General features: G+C 50.2%; 1 protein-coding gene across 3 annotated transcripts; it reads left to right on the top strand.

The window, feature by feature from the left end:
* The first annotated feature begins 100 nt into the window (after positions 1-100).
* On the top strand, positions 101-14,196 carry usf2 (upstream transcription factor 2, c-fos interacting). Of its 3 annotated transcripts, none has more exons than XR_013450860.1 (11): positions 101-1,836; positions 2,454-2,497; positions 2,764-2,879; positions 9,076-9,195; positions 9,310-9,466; positions 9,576-9,663; positions 9,909-9,953; positions 10,252-10,761; positions 10,856-10,947; positions 12,440-12,568; positions 12,845-14,196. XR_013450860.1 is itself a non-coding variant. In XM_040189361.2 (11 exons), the coding sequence occupies exons 1-11, from the start codon at positions 1,298-1,300 to the stop codon at positions 12,932-12,934; spliced, it is 1,479 nt and encodes a 492-aa protein (XP_040045295.2). In that variant the 5' UTR covers positions 101-1,297; the 3' UTR covers positions 12,935-14,196. The 3 variants fall into 3 exon arrangements, 2 of the variants coding, with proteins under 2 accessions (XP_040045295.2, XP_040045296.2); XM_040189361.2 differs by having other exon boundaries at positions 10,703-10,761; XM_040189362.2 differs by lacking the exon at positions 9,909-9,953 and having other exon boundaries at positions 10,703-10,761.
* Positions 14,197-14,272: the final 76 nt, after the last annotated feature.

Here is a 14,272-nt window from a genome sequence, read left to right as displayed (position 1 = left end):
TATTTGATTATTATTTTTTTGCGATGGGTGCCCTCTTGTTTTGTTTTGAGTACCCGCCCCCCAAAATGTCTGTACACGTGCCTGAGACCATGCATTTCTTTTGAACATTTTTATTTACACATAATTTATTCAAAAATTTACAATCACAATTCAAAATGTGGTTGGACGTGTCCGGGCCTTGCTGCTGTGGACCAAGGCTTCAGCCTGTATGTGTTTCACTTGTGTACTTACGATTTCAAAAAGGTCAGAAATAAACCAAAGATGTTTCTACCGATTACATTTAGACTTTCTTGCATCAGCCTTTTGCAATGCGGATTTGAACAGTTCATAAGATACTTTAATGTTGAAGTGAAAACAAATGTACGTTGTGCAATGGCTATTGCAAGATTACAGTGTTGCCATGTTTGTGTTACAATGGTTACAATGTTTTTATTGTATGTACCCATTAGGTATAATATAAATATATATAATAAATACACACATATATATATATATATATATTATTTTTTATTTTATTTATATATATATATATATATAAATAAAAATAAATGAAATAAAATATATATATATATATATATATAAATAAAAATAAATAAAATATATATATATATATATAAAAATATATAAAATGATATTCATACATTCATACACCTCTACCTGGCTTCTGATCTTAGAATAAATCGGTTCACACTGTCCCCGCGCGACCAGGAGCCTCGAGCGAACGAACGAAACGTATTGTATGTATGCATTAGGTATATATATATATATATATATATATATATGTAATATATATATTAATATATATATATAAATAAAATAAAAATAAATAAAATAATATATATATATAAATAAATATATAAAATGATATTCATACATTCATACACCTCGACCTGGCTTCTGGTCTTGGTATGAACCGGTACACACTGTCCCCGCGCGACCAGGAGCCGCGAGCTGTCAGGTGGTTTGAGGGAAAACCCGTATTGGATCTCCGCGGTCACCTGGGCGGAAAACCGGAGAAAAAAAAAAGAAAAAGGCGCGTTGAGGACCGTCATCGATGTGCGTGTCTGATAAACGCTGCTCGGATCGATAGGACCGGCTCGGTAACACATACGTGACCGTCTGTCACCCGCAGAGACGAGAGAGTTTACAAGAGTAACCGAAACCGGGAACAAACCCCAAACACCCATTTCGACCAGCAAACTGCTGGAGTCACGTGGACGCCGACATTCGGCATCTTACAAAGCAAACAAACACTTACGTGCAACAAAAACAAAAAACGAATACCCGCCGTCAAATAATGTGCTCGTTTGTACGCGAGCAGAAGAGTCCACTCCGCGTCTTATCGGCCGCATGGCGCAGCTTTGCGCGGATAAACAGCAGCTGTGCGCCGCAGAGCGACCGGGAAAAAAAAGAAAAACACGGGCGAAAACGCTTCCAACCAACGAATCTAGCAGGAAATCCTCGTCCGCCCGAGCAGCTCGTCTCAAATACCCCGATCACCTCGGCGCCGCCGCCCGCGTGGCGTCGCGCGGACACCCGCACCGCGGCCTCTCCTCCGCGCGCGCTTCTCCTCCGCGCAGACGACCTCCTCGCGCTCAGCAGCGGCCTCCATTTTAGCTCCTTCCCCGGCCGCCGCCTCACGTGTCCTGGACTGTCTCCCTCACATGACCCGTGTGTTTGTCCCCGTGATCAGCGCTCCCATCTGCGTAAATCACTGCCGTTGAATATCGGCGGGGTTTTTTTTTTTTGTTGTTGCTTTTTTTTTTTTTTTTTTTTAACCCACCGCAAAACGAACTTGATGGATCTGCTGGAGCAGAGTCTGGACAGCTCGGCGAGGTGAGCGGCTTCCTGCTCCGCCGCGGCCTACAAACACCGGCGTTTATTCTCCTCTGTAACCCGAGGATCTGCGCGACGCCGTTCAGTGCTTTTGAAACGCGTTGGCCCCGATGAGCTGGACCGGCGCGGTTCGGCATCCCGGACACATTGTGCAGCGCAAACTGTGCGCCGATCCGCGATTCCGTGACAGCGCGGCTACTGTTTTATTGACTTTAAAATGCACGGCAGTCATTCGTGACAATGTCTCCAGTGCGGTAATCATTAGCACAGTGTTACATCTGATAAAACTCTTATTATGTTTGACATGCTTAACTCAAACTAGGCTGGGCTGCGTCATTACGAGTAATGCAGTTTGTTGTGAAGTTAATTTCTCTTTGTGCCGTGAATCAAACCGCGTGGAACTCAGTCTCGATTAGTTAATAAGTTGCAATTTTCTGCATGAAAGTTGCAGGAAACGTGAGACATGTCACTCCTGCACGTCGGTTATGCGCCGCTTTATTTACGTCCCCCGCGTCGCCCCCTCGCGTGACCGCGCGGGGGCGCTGTTCAGCCACAACTAAGATCCACATGTTCGATGATGCATTTTGTGTTTTTGATGCATTTTGTGTTTTTTGTAGTCACGACAAACAGGAGGCAGAAGAGGTGGTGCAGTTACAAGAAGGTGGGATCCCCGTTTTCTGCTAATCCTGACATGTCAAACAAATCACCTGTTTCAATTTCTCAATATAAGAATATTGAGGCACATTCAGGTTTGGCTTCTTTTGTGACACATTGGAACTGAGCGTTTTCGTTGAACCAGTAATCCTGTTAAAAATCAAATCAAGTAAACGTAGGTGCATGTCTTCAATTTCCCCTCTCATCGTCTTTATTGATGGTTCTGCCCTGGTGCACCTCCATACATTTTAAACACTGACGTGTGTGTTGTAGGAGAGTCGGTGGGGACGGAGGAGCACGCTGCCGTGACCATCACTGGCGTCCCGCCGGCTACGTTCACCGACCACAATGTGCAGTACCAGTTCCGCACAGAGAACAGTGGAGGACAGGTGAGCATGGACCACCACCAAGTTAGCTACACAACAATATGTTGCTTCCTCTCCCCTACACAACAATATGTTGCTTCCTCTCCCCTACACAACAATATGTTGCTTCCTCTCCCCTACACAACAATATATTAGTTACTTCCTCTACACAACAATATATTAGTTACTTCCTCTACACAACAATATGTTAGTTACTTCCTCTACACAACAATATGTTAGTTACTTCCTCTACACAACAATATGTTAGTTACTTCCTCTACACAACAATATGTTAGTTACTTCCTCTACACAACAATATGTTAGTTACTTCCTCTACACAACAATATGTTAGTTACTTCCTCTACACAACAATATTGTGGCAAGCTTGGCTAGATGAACGAGACAGGAGACTGGTATTAATTTTGCTGCCCTTCCTGTGTTTCATACACCGCACGACCCCAGGAAATAGACACTTTATTAAGGCGTTGAACTAAGAACTTCACCCACAGCCATACCAAGTTGGGTCATGGTGCCCACACTCCTACACATTAAACTGTAACAAAACATCAAACATTTAACAGTAACATTTGAGCACAACATAACAGACCCTAGAAAACACACATAATCTTAAACACCAGAACATCAACATAACAGAAATGCATCTAAGGATTGTCCCATCATGCAATGCGCCCACCAGCGCCGCCCAACTCGATCCGCCGCTCCGATCGCTACATAGCCCCCACCTGAGGGGTCAGTTGTCCTCAACGACCCCATCACCTAGCACAAAGTCTCTCCAACGTCCCGGTAGACGCCGTTGGCGTACAGGCCGTCGTCGGCTTGCAGAAGGCACATTTGGGGAACCACTTGTACCAGCACATGGTCTGCAAACGTCACTGTCCTCTCCAACCGTGGGCGGAGCTAGGGGGCGGTACGGTGAAAGTCTGTCCCGGTGTAACACCACTGTGCGTCCCCGGCCAGGCATGCGCACCCGGTACACCACCTCCGACAGGCGTTCCAAAATCTCGCCGGGCCCTTGCCAGTGGCTGCAAAGCTTGGGGGAGACGCCCTTCTTCCGGACTGGACAATACACCCAGATCCGGTCCCCGGGTATGAGTGCTTGCCCCCGGCCCCTGGTGTCATAGGCTCGTTTCTGCCGCACTCCGGAGCTGGCCTGGGCCTGGCGAGTATAGTCATGGACCACCTGCAGGCGATCCCTCAATCGACGACAGTAGTCCATCGCTGTCCCTCCGCTGATCTCGGGCTCGGGGGGAGCCCCAAACACCAAGTCGATTGGGGTCCGTAGTTCTCGCCCAAACATGAGGGCAGCAGGTGTGCATCGGCTGGACTCCTGGACAGCTGTCCGGTAGGACCACAGGACCAATGGTAGGTGGCGGTCCCAGTCACGCTGGTGTTGGCTGGTGAGGATAGCAAGTTGGGTGGCTAGCGTGCGGTTGAACCGTTCCACCAAGCCATCACTCTGGGGGTGCAGGGGTGTCGTCCTGGTCTTGCTCACCCCGAGCCGACGACAAACCTCGCTGAAGACCTGGGACTCAAAGTTTCGCCCTTGGTCGCTGTGCAGCTCAGCGGGGGCCCCGAAGCGGGCAAACATCTCCTCCACCAGTCTCTCTGCAGTCGTGATGGCGCTCTGATCCGGCACAGCATAAGCCTCGGGCCACTTAGTGAAATAGTCCATGGCCACGAGGACATAACGGTTGCCAGAATCCGTGACCGGAAAGGGCCCAAGAATGTCCACTCCTACTCGCTCCATCGGAGCCCCCACCAGGTACTGCTGCAATGGGGCATGAGAGCGCTGGGTTGGCCCCTTCTGGGCAGTGCAAAGGTCGCAGCAATGCACATACAGCTCAACGTCCCGTCGACAGCTAGGCCAGTAGAACCGTTCTCTGAGGCGGTAGAGAGTCTTGGTATTCCCATAGTGCCCCGCCCCCACCGAGCCGTGGGCAAGCTTCAGGACTTGGGGGCGGAGTGTGCGAGGCACCAGCAATTGTACAAGGTCGCGTCCTCTTTCGGGAGCCCTCCACCTCCGGTACACCACCCCGTCATGGAACTCGAAGTTACCCCACTGCGAGTGGTAGGCCTTTACCTCGGGCCCCAGTGCTGATACCACAGCCCACTCGGGGCGCTGCCCTGCTTCCAGCCAACTTCTAACTAACGCCAGAGTCCCGTCCTCTTTCTGCTGCTGCTCCAACTGCAGGCTTGTCAGTGGGAACAGGTCTGCTTCGTTGTCAACCGCCTGCACCATCGTCACTGCTGGCATTGATTGGTCCTGTTCCTCCTGTCGCTGACAGTAACGGCACTCGACAGCCTCGCAGGGGCGTCTGGAGAGTGCATCGGCATTGCCATGATGTCGCCCTGCCCGATGCTGAATTTCAAAATCATGCTCTTGTAGGGCCTCCAGCCATCGAGCAACCTGCCCTTCCGGATTTTTGAAATTCAGGAGCCAAGTGAGCGAGGCATGATCAGTGCGGATCAGGAAGTGGCTGCCGTGCAGGTATGGCCGGAAGTGCTGTAGCGCCCGGACCACCGCTAGCAGCTCACGTCGTGTCACACAGTAGTTCCTCTCCGCCCGGCTCAAGGATCGACTGAAGTATGCCACTGCACGTTCCCCCTCGTCCCCGTGTTGGGAAAGGACAGCCCCGATCCCCACATTGCTGGCGTCAGTGTCCACAATAAAGGGCCGGCGGGCATCAGGGTAGGCAAGGATCGGGGCTTTGGTTAGCGATACCTTGAGTTGGTTGAAAGCTACGGTGCAGGTGTCATCCCAGAGGAATGGCTGGCCCAGGTTAGTCAGACGATGGAGGGGACTGGCAATCGAAGCAAAATCTCGGATGAAGCGCCGATAGTATGACCCCAGGCCCAGGAAACTTCTCAACTCACTGACGTTAGCTGGGGTTGGCCAGTCCTTTACTGCAGTCACCTTTGCTGGGTCTGTAGCTACACCACGAGCACTGACAATGTGGCCCAGGAAAGCTGTTTCCCTTGTTAGCAGTCGGCACTTCGCAGGGTTGAGTCGCAACTGGGCATGGCGGATGGCATTGAAGACTTCTTGGAGGTTGATAAGGGCTCTGTCAAAGTCATTGGCATGTACCAGCAGGTCGTCGAGGTACACAACGCAATGATTCCGGGGAATGCCCGCCAGCACCCTTTCCATCAGCCGCTCAAATGTAGCCGGCGCGTTGCAGAGTCCAAATGGCATGACGCGGAATTGCCACAGCCCTTGCCCGATGGTGAAGGCGGTCTTAGGTCTTGCGTCGGGGGACAGCTCTACCTGCCAGTAACCGCTGCGCAGGTCAAGGGAGCTGAACCAGCTGGACCCCGCGATGTAATCGAGAGCATCGTCAATACGAGGTAGGGGGTACGAGTCTTTTTTGGTGACATTGTTGAGACGTCGATAGTCCACACAGAACCGCCAGTTGTTGTCCTTCTTCCTTACCAGTACGGCCGGGGCTGCCCATGGACTGTCCGAGGGCTCAATTACTCCTGCAGCAGCCATCTCGCAAATTTTCTCCTCTGCAGCTTGCTGCTTACTGAGGGCCAGTCGATTGGGCCGCAGACGGATGGGCTGTGCAGAGCCGGTATCGATGGAATGCTGGACCAGCCCTGTCTGCGTGCAGTCTTTGTCTTTTGCCGCAAATATGTCCATATAATTTTCCAGAAGGCACTTCAACTGATGCTGCTGTTCAGGGTCCAGGCCAGCACTGCTGCGCTCCCACAAATCACGGACGGCTTCCACAGTCTCACTGGAGGAAGAGACAGCTGGTGCAATGGAGGCAGCCAAGGTGGCCTGTGGATGTGCAGGGCCACTGGCGATGGACGGCATAGGTGGTGGTGCGGCCCTACCGGACTGGAGTGCCACAACCTCTGTGCCAAGGGTGATGGTTTCTCCTAACACGTTGACACAGGCACCCCAGCGGGTCAACAGGTCCAAGCCGATGATACATGGGTCCCGAATATCAGCAAGCCAGAACTTGTGCACCAGCTCCTGGGCCCCAGCCTGGACTTTCAGTCTCTTGGTCCCTCTCATGCCAGCTCGTTCCCCCGTTACCGTGAGCATCTGAGTGGTGGTTGTTGACCAAGTCTTTGGGAGGTCTCCGCTAGTACCAGGGAGGATGCCAGGTCGTACCAAGGAGATGGTGGACCCAGTGTCGACCAGCGCCCGACACGGTTGGCCATCCAGTTTGCAGTTCAGGTACAGCCCTTCAGTGTGTCCGAGGCGGCCGACTAAAGTGCATCGGCCATGGAGGGGGGCTGGAGGCCGGAATGGTGCACCCCTCGCTACACCATTCCTCTGTCGTTTCCCGCTGGTGAAGTGACTCTGGGTTTCGGAGTTGGGGCTGGGCAATTTCTGGCTATGTGACCCGGTTCGTCACAACGATAGCAGCGGTCAGTAGGCTGGGGGGGACGCCGCCTGGGTGCTGGAGGCCAGGGCTGCATTCGTTGTGGTGGAGGCCTCACCTGACGGACCTCTTCTGCTTCTTCTTCCTCGTCATAATCGGTAAGCCTGACGCATGGCTGTTGGTGGAGAGTTCTTTTCTGGCTGGGCCATGCGGTGAGTACTCCCTCTGCTCGTTCAGCCTCGTGGAGTGCATCACCGAGGGTCTGGGGTCTGATGAGAGCGACATGCTGACGCAACTGCTCAGGTGCAAGTCCTCTCAGGAAGGCGTGGAGGGCTAGTTCTTCTTGTGCCGCTGCTTGGAAGTGCGGGTAACCCAGTCGAGCGTGTAGCTGCACATCTGCTGCGAAGGTACCCAAACTTTCTTCTCCTTGGCGGCGGCGGCTGGCTAGTTCCTCCCGGCTCTGGTCAACAAGGAGCCGCTGTCCAAATCTCCTCTTTAACGCCATTTTTAGGGCCTGTAGGTCCCCTTGTTCCGCTGGAGCTAGGTCACGAAGCACCTGCACTGCCTTGCCTTCTAATGCTAGGGCTAGATGGGTGGCAGCCTCTTCGCTGTCCCAGCCGCTGTGTTGGGCTGCTAGATGGACTTGTGACAAATATGGCTCCAGCTGTGTCGTCCCATCGTATTTGGGTAGTTTGACTGATGTCCTTGGCTTGATTGAGGAGCCTTGTAGGCCAGGGGTGAAGACCCGTGGCTGGTCGGGGGTGTTGGTAGGCAGCAGGCCCTCGCTGGTAGTAGCCGTCCTGGGCAGTCGAGGGTCTTCCGTAGCCATGGGTGGTGGGTGAGGCCTTGAGACGTTCCCCTGCTGGCGTAGCCGTCTGGTGCTGCAGCCATCAGGGAGGGCTAGGCGTTGTCCATCCTCATTAGACTCCATCTTTTGCCGCATCAGGCTTCGCAAGTGGCCCTGGGTCTGCCCTAGGGCCCTCTCCAGCTCTTCAATCTCCATCTCCATCTGCATTCTAGTAGCTATATCCCACTTCTGACACCAATGTGGCAAGCTTGGCTAGATGAACGAGACAGGAGACTGGTATTAATTTTGCTGCCCTTCCTGTGTTTCATACACCGCACGACCCCAGGAAATAGACACTTTATTAAGGCGTTGAACTAAGAACTTCACCCACAGCCATACCAAGTTGGGTCATGGTGCCCACACTCCTACACATTAAACTGTAACAAAACATCAAACATTTAACAGTAACATTTGAGCACAACATAACAGACCCTAGAAAACACACATAATCTTAAACACCAGAACATCAACATAACAGAAATGCATCTAAGGATTGTCCCATCATGCAATGCGCCCACCAGCGCCGCCCAACTCGATCCGCCGCTCCGATCGCTACAATATGTTAGTTACTTCCTCTACACAACAATATGTTAGTTACTGTCTTCAATGTGTCATATGTGTAAGTTAATTATAGGTTTGTTAAGCCCAAACATTCAGGGAGTCTCATTCATTTAGGGCAGGTGGTAACATCAATACACTGCTACTACGTTTAGGCCACAACAACAAAATTCTGTCCTCCTTTAATGTCCGTCGGTGGAATGAGTCCCTCTGAATAATAAACAACTGTGAGGAAAACACAGTCTGAATGTTTTGTAGAGCTTTCAAAATATGGCGTTTTTGAATTCGCTTACCGTGAGCTAGTTAGCGTTAGCTCAACGGTCCCATTACATTTTTGCTAACGGACTCACTGGTTTAATGTATACATTTTATCACTCAAATCGTGGCAGCTGCCTCGTTTGCCGTTTGTTAATATTCGGAGGAAGTCTCCTCAGAAGATGACCCCTCTCCGTCCTGTCAGGTGACTTACCGCGTGGTTCAGGTGACAGACGACCAGTTGGAAGCCACGGCCGATGGGACCGGAGCTGTCAGCGTCGTCTCCACCACGGCGTTCGCCGGGGCCCCTCAGGCCGTCGCTCAGGTACAAAGAACGAAAAGTGCTAAATTGAATTTAACAGGTTGCGCGATGACTCTTTCCTCCCTGTCGCTCATTCTTCTGTTCCGCTGACCCGTCCCTGACTAAACCTTCTGCCAGGCCGTCATCCAGAACCCTTTCAGTAACGGCGGCAGTCCCGGGGGCGAGACTGTGGGAGGCGAGACGCGCTTCGCCTATTTCCCGGCCGCCGCCGTCAGCGACGGGACGGCCGTGTCCGTGCAGGCCGCCTCCGACCCGACGATAGCACAGGCGGGAGGTGGGGAAGCTTTTTAACGTGACACCGAAATCCAGCTCCACAAGTCGTGCCACGTTTGAGAAGAGCTTCATCTCACCTCACGTCTGACTTTTTGTCTCTTAAAACTCAGGTCAGTTCTACGTGATGATGAGCCCCCCCGATGTGCTGCAGACGGCGGCCCCTCGCACCATCGCGCCGCGCACACACACCTACACTGCGTGAGTACGACCGAGCATCAGCCGAAGTTACCAAATCACTCTCTCTCTCCCTCCACGTGTTTGGCCGAACCCTCCTCCCTCCCCCATGTTAACCTCCCGGTGGATCGGACGTCCTTTACCTCGTCCTCCCGTTGCTGCAATGATTAGTTTTGTCATCGTGTGTTCAAATGAAGATACCTAAAAATCCGTCTAAAAGATCCAACATCTGAAAACCACACTGTGTCCTACTTACCTGCCATCCCCAGAGACCTCGGTGAAAGCGAGATGTTGCAGCATGGCAGTTCAAACTGGTGAGAAGAACTTTCACATATGACCCCTCCCCCCCTCCCCCCCCCCCAATATGTGTAGTAGGGACAGCCGCCAATCAGCATCACCCTGTCGTTCATTGTATACTAAAAGGTTCAGTAAACAGGCAGCTTGAGGCTCCTCGTATCCCGTGTGACTTGGGCCCTTTTGCCCCAAATAAGCAGCCCCCCCCCCTCGCCTTTTGTTGGATTGGACCTACGCTGAATGATGTATTTTCAGTAAGTATGACTTCTGTGTTGGTCCATTACATGAAGTCCAAATCAAGCTTCATTTTAATTCCAGGTTGCATCCTACTAGGGAAGAAGTTACTGTTGGCTTCATCCACAGCGCTGCGTCTACGCGGGCGTTTCACCACCGTCTTTGAGAGAATCTGCGTCCACAACGCGGCCTTTTGCAAACGTGTATCACATGGCCGCTAACGTACAGTGGGCGTGCTGCGCCAGACGTAGCCGCGTTGACGTAGCGTGAGGCTCATAGCGACACCCGTCCTCACACAGAGGCTGGATCACTCAAACCGAGCACCTGGCGGCTCGACCTTCTTCCCCCGAATAACGATCCGTTAGAGGAGACCCTGGGCCCTCTCCACCAACCCGCCCGGCTCACCGGCAAAACCCAAATAACTATAATAATTATCAGAATAATGCATCTGATGATTTAAGTGCTCTATATTTGGGTCACACTGAAAATGTATAAATAATTTCACCTTCAAAACGGTTTCGCTGTGTCTTTCCAGGAAAGTGGAGGGTCCCCGGGCGCCCAGAGACGAGAGGCGAAGAGCACAGCACAATGAAGGTACGTGTCCCGCGGTGTCCCCGTTAGCAAGGCGTCTTCTGTAGAAGCTCTCTGTTGTATTTCAGCTCAAAGCAATTTGTTTCCTTCTTCACAGTGGAGCGACGGAGAAGAGACAAGATTAACAACTGGATTGTCACGCTTTCAAAAATCATCCCAGACTGCAGCATCGACAGCAGAACTGGAGCGGTGAGTGATAAGTCCCCTAAACGATGACATCCTCCTAAACAGTGTTAATTTCGTCGACGAAAATTTTTCGTTTAAAGAACCTTTTTTCTAAGACTAAGACTAAGACGTGACGAAAACGATCTTAAAAAAAAAAACTATGACTAAATCTATTCTAACTTTCGTTAACGAGACGAGACGAACATGTTGGTGTTTGACGAAGTCACGATACTTTCCCCCCGAAATTCGCACGCAGCTGACAGACAACAGACCGGCAAAGTACGGCAGATATTAACGCGTCATGATGACGTCATCCACGAACCCAGAACGCTCGCTCGCGTCGATGCAGCGGTGGTTCTTGTGCACCGACTACGGACCGCGACGACTATTTTACTCTTCGGCGAGTTTGAACGTGGCTTCGTTAGTTTAGCTCGGCTGTCTCTGTTTAGCTGCCTGTTAGCGGGCTGAAGCCGCGCTGCTTCACAGAAACATGAAGACGCGTTTAAAGACTGTCGGACCTTTCTGCTCTGTTCTCTGGCGACGGCAGGCAGCGTTTCCTCGGTAGATGAAATGGTCCGTTACAAACGCGTCTAACGTAATAAACTCATTGCAGGTTCTGAAGCCAAGAAAATAATGTATTGCACCGATTGTAGGACGTTAAGGTCTCTTTTGTTGGGACAGTGGAAACAATAAAGGACCATGAAGTGTCAAAAGCATTGCAAGTAAACAGACAAAGACAACAAAGTGTTGCGTTTAGATCCCTGGTCCTCATAAAGTTGTTACACCTTTGGCGATTTGTTAAAAAGCCTTAAAAATAAATGCTTTGCTATTTGTTAAAATCCAAATCCTTTCATGTAATGATTTTTCACATGTCATTTATATTCGCTCACACAAACACTTCAACCATTTGTTCTTGGCTCGGCTCCTCCGTCACATTTTATAACCCATTGTGTCCGCAAGTCAAAACGTTTGCCGACCTGCTATAGGCCTGTCCTAGGAGGGACATCTATAGGCCTGTCCTAGGAGGGACATCTATAGACCTGTCCTAGGAGGGACATCTATAGGCCTGTCCTAGGAGGGACATCTATAGGCCTGTCCTATGAGGGACATCTAATGGACAACCAAGTACTGCAAGCTAGACTATTAAGCAGTTGTAGACACAACACAGGGGGTCCCTGGGCCTGAGAAGGGAAGAAAAGGAGTTTAATATGGCTATTAAATGTGACTAAAACTAATTACATTTTAGTTTTCGTCGACGAAAACTAGACTAAAACTAAGAAGGATTAAAATGACTAAATGTGACTAAAACTAATATGCAGTTTTCGTCTAAAGACTAAGACTAAATCAAAATAGCTGCCAAAATGAACACTGCTCCTAAAGACACCGACAGCATCGACGCCTCTGTAGGACATGTTGCCGTTAGTATTCACACTGGGTATTCGCTTCGTAGTGACACCATGGCAGGAAAAGTCCTATGAACCTGTTGTTCGACGTGTGAACGTGCTGTGCTCCTCAGAGTAAAGGAGGCATCCTGTCCAAAGCCTGCGACTACATCCGAGAGCTGCGTCAGAGCAACCAGCGCCTGCAGGACAGCTACAAAGAGGTGGAGCAGGTTGAGATGGACAACGAGCTGCTCAGACAACAGGTGAACGGCCTTAGAAAAACAAACCATATGTTATTAGTTCCTTGGCCTGCATCACAGCACTTAACCACAATTCATTGTTTCCTTTGTCAAAGTCCCCAAGGACGATGACTGGCGACTAGAAGGGTTTACGATAATAACCTAAAGGGGGTCAGAGTGGGAACACGGAGGTTTAAGTGCACTTCTCCTTACTGCTGCTTGAAAGGTGCTCAGTGTGTTTTGACTGCGGCAGAAACGTGTGTGAATCCCTTCTACGTCGTTTCCCTTTTGTATTTCTAGATAGAGGAACTAAAGAACGACAACGCTCTCCTTCGAGCACAGCTGCAGCAGCACGGCGTGGAAGTCAACGGGGATGCAACGCCGCAGTGATGGTGGACTGGACACACGTAATGTCCCAAACACAAAGACGCATCGTCCCTCCCACCTGAACAGCACCGGGGAAGGAATAGCGAGACAATTTGCATCGGAAATTGGACCACGCCCCAAAACACGCGCGCAGGGCTTGGAGAAGAGCGCTGAAGCACTTGAGGCCGCCGCCGCCTCCTCCTCCTCCTCCTTGTAAAATGGGTTTACTGTGTAGCCACATGAACCTCTCACCTTCGCTTTAAAGGGACATGACCTCCGCACAGCACCGCCACGCTTGCACCAAACTTCCTTTTTACTTTTAAATTATGAAACCCGCCACAGAAAAAAAAACGTCCTTTTTTAGCAATTTTCCCTTTTTAATCGTACCGCAAACTTGCTTTAGTTTTTTTAGTTGTTTTTTTTACTTTTGCTGTGTTTCCGCCTGAATGGGACTCGAATGATGGCTCTGCTTTGCTTTTAATTTATTAGTGTTTAAGGAATGTGCAAAGAAAGAAAAGCTGATACTAGAATTTTCTTTTGTTCCCCAGCAACAAATTCATAGTGGCCAAATCCAATACTTTGATCACCCTCATTACCGTTACCAAGGATAGTTAAAATGATCTGTGTGCAATTTGGGGTGACCTTTCCCTTTTTGCCTCTTAACACTGACACTGTTGGCACCAGGCAGTGCTCCCCAACCGAATGAACATAATCCACGGTCGGTAAATGAACTGTCTAAGCAGATTTGATGGCACGTGCACTGTGTTGAATAAGCCAGTGGGAGAATCCAGCTGTTATAGTTGCTCGGGTCATCGAGACAGTGCACAGGTAAGACCTATGAAGTCTTTACAAAGATCTCTCTTGTTTAAAGACGGGTGATGGTTTTCACCGTAGGAATCTTTTTCTCTTCTCCGGCGGGCATTAAGATGTGGTTGGTTTGTAAATCTTCTTAATAGGTCGCTGGTGTGCTGCACTGGAGGAGAGGTTCGGTTGTAAGAGGTCCTGGTTCGTGACCAGCCTCTGTTCGGCTCACTAGTATTGCTGCATTTAAGTGGACACGTGGGGTGGATTTTCTTTTCTTCCTCTTGTTTTGCAATCTTCCACAATCTCTAAACTTTTGGGAACCTTTTGAAAGAAAGAAGACCACAACACGGTCAGGAAAGTGCTGAGTTTAGTTGTAACTAACCAACTTTTGTATACACTGAAAGTCACCACAGCATGGAGAAAAATATAACCACTGGCATGACTAATTCTGATACTACAATAAAACAAGTGTTTATACCCCAGTGTCGTTCTGCACAGCTCCACTTTGTAAACTTTTCCTTGTGTTTCAGCATAGCCTTTAAATAGCAGGCAAGACCA

Source organism: Gasterosteus aculeatus, chromosome 10 (genome assembly GCF_964276395.1).
Source record: "Gasterosteus aculeatus chromosome 10, fGasAcu3.hap1.1, whole genome shotgun sequence".
Lineage (NCBI taxonomy): Eukaryota > Metazoa > Chordata > Actinopteri > Perciformes > Gasterosteidae > Gasterosteus > Gasterosteus aculeatus.
The sequence above is the reverse complement of the archived record's forward strand: the minus strand, read 5'-3'. Positions and strand labels throughout refer to the sequence as shown.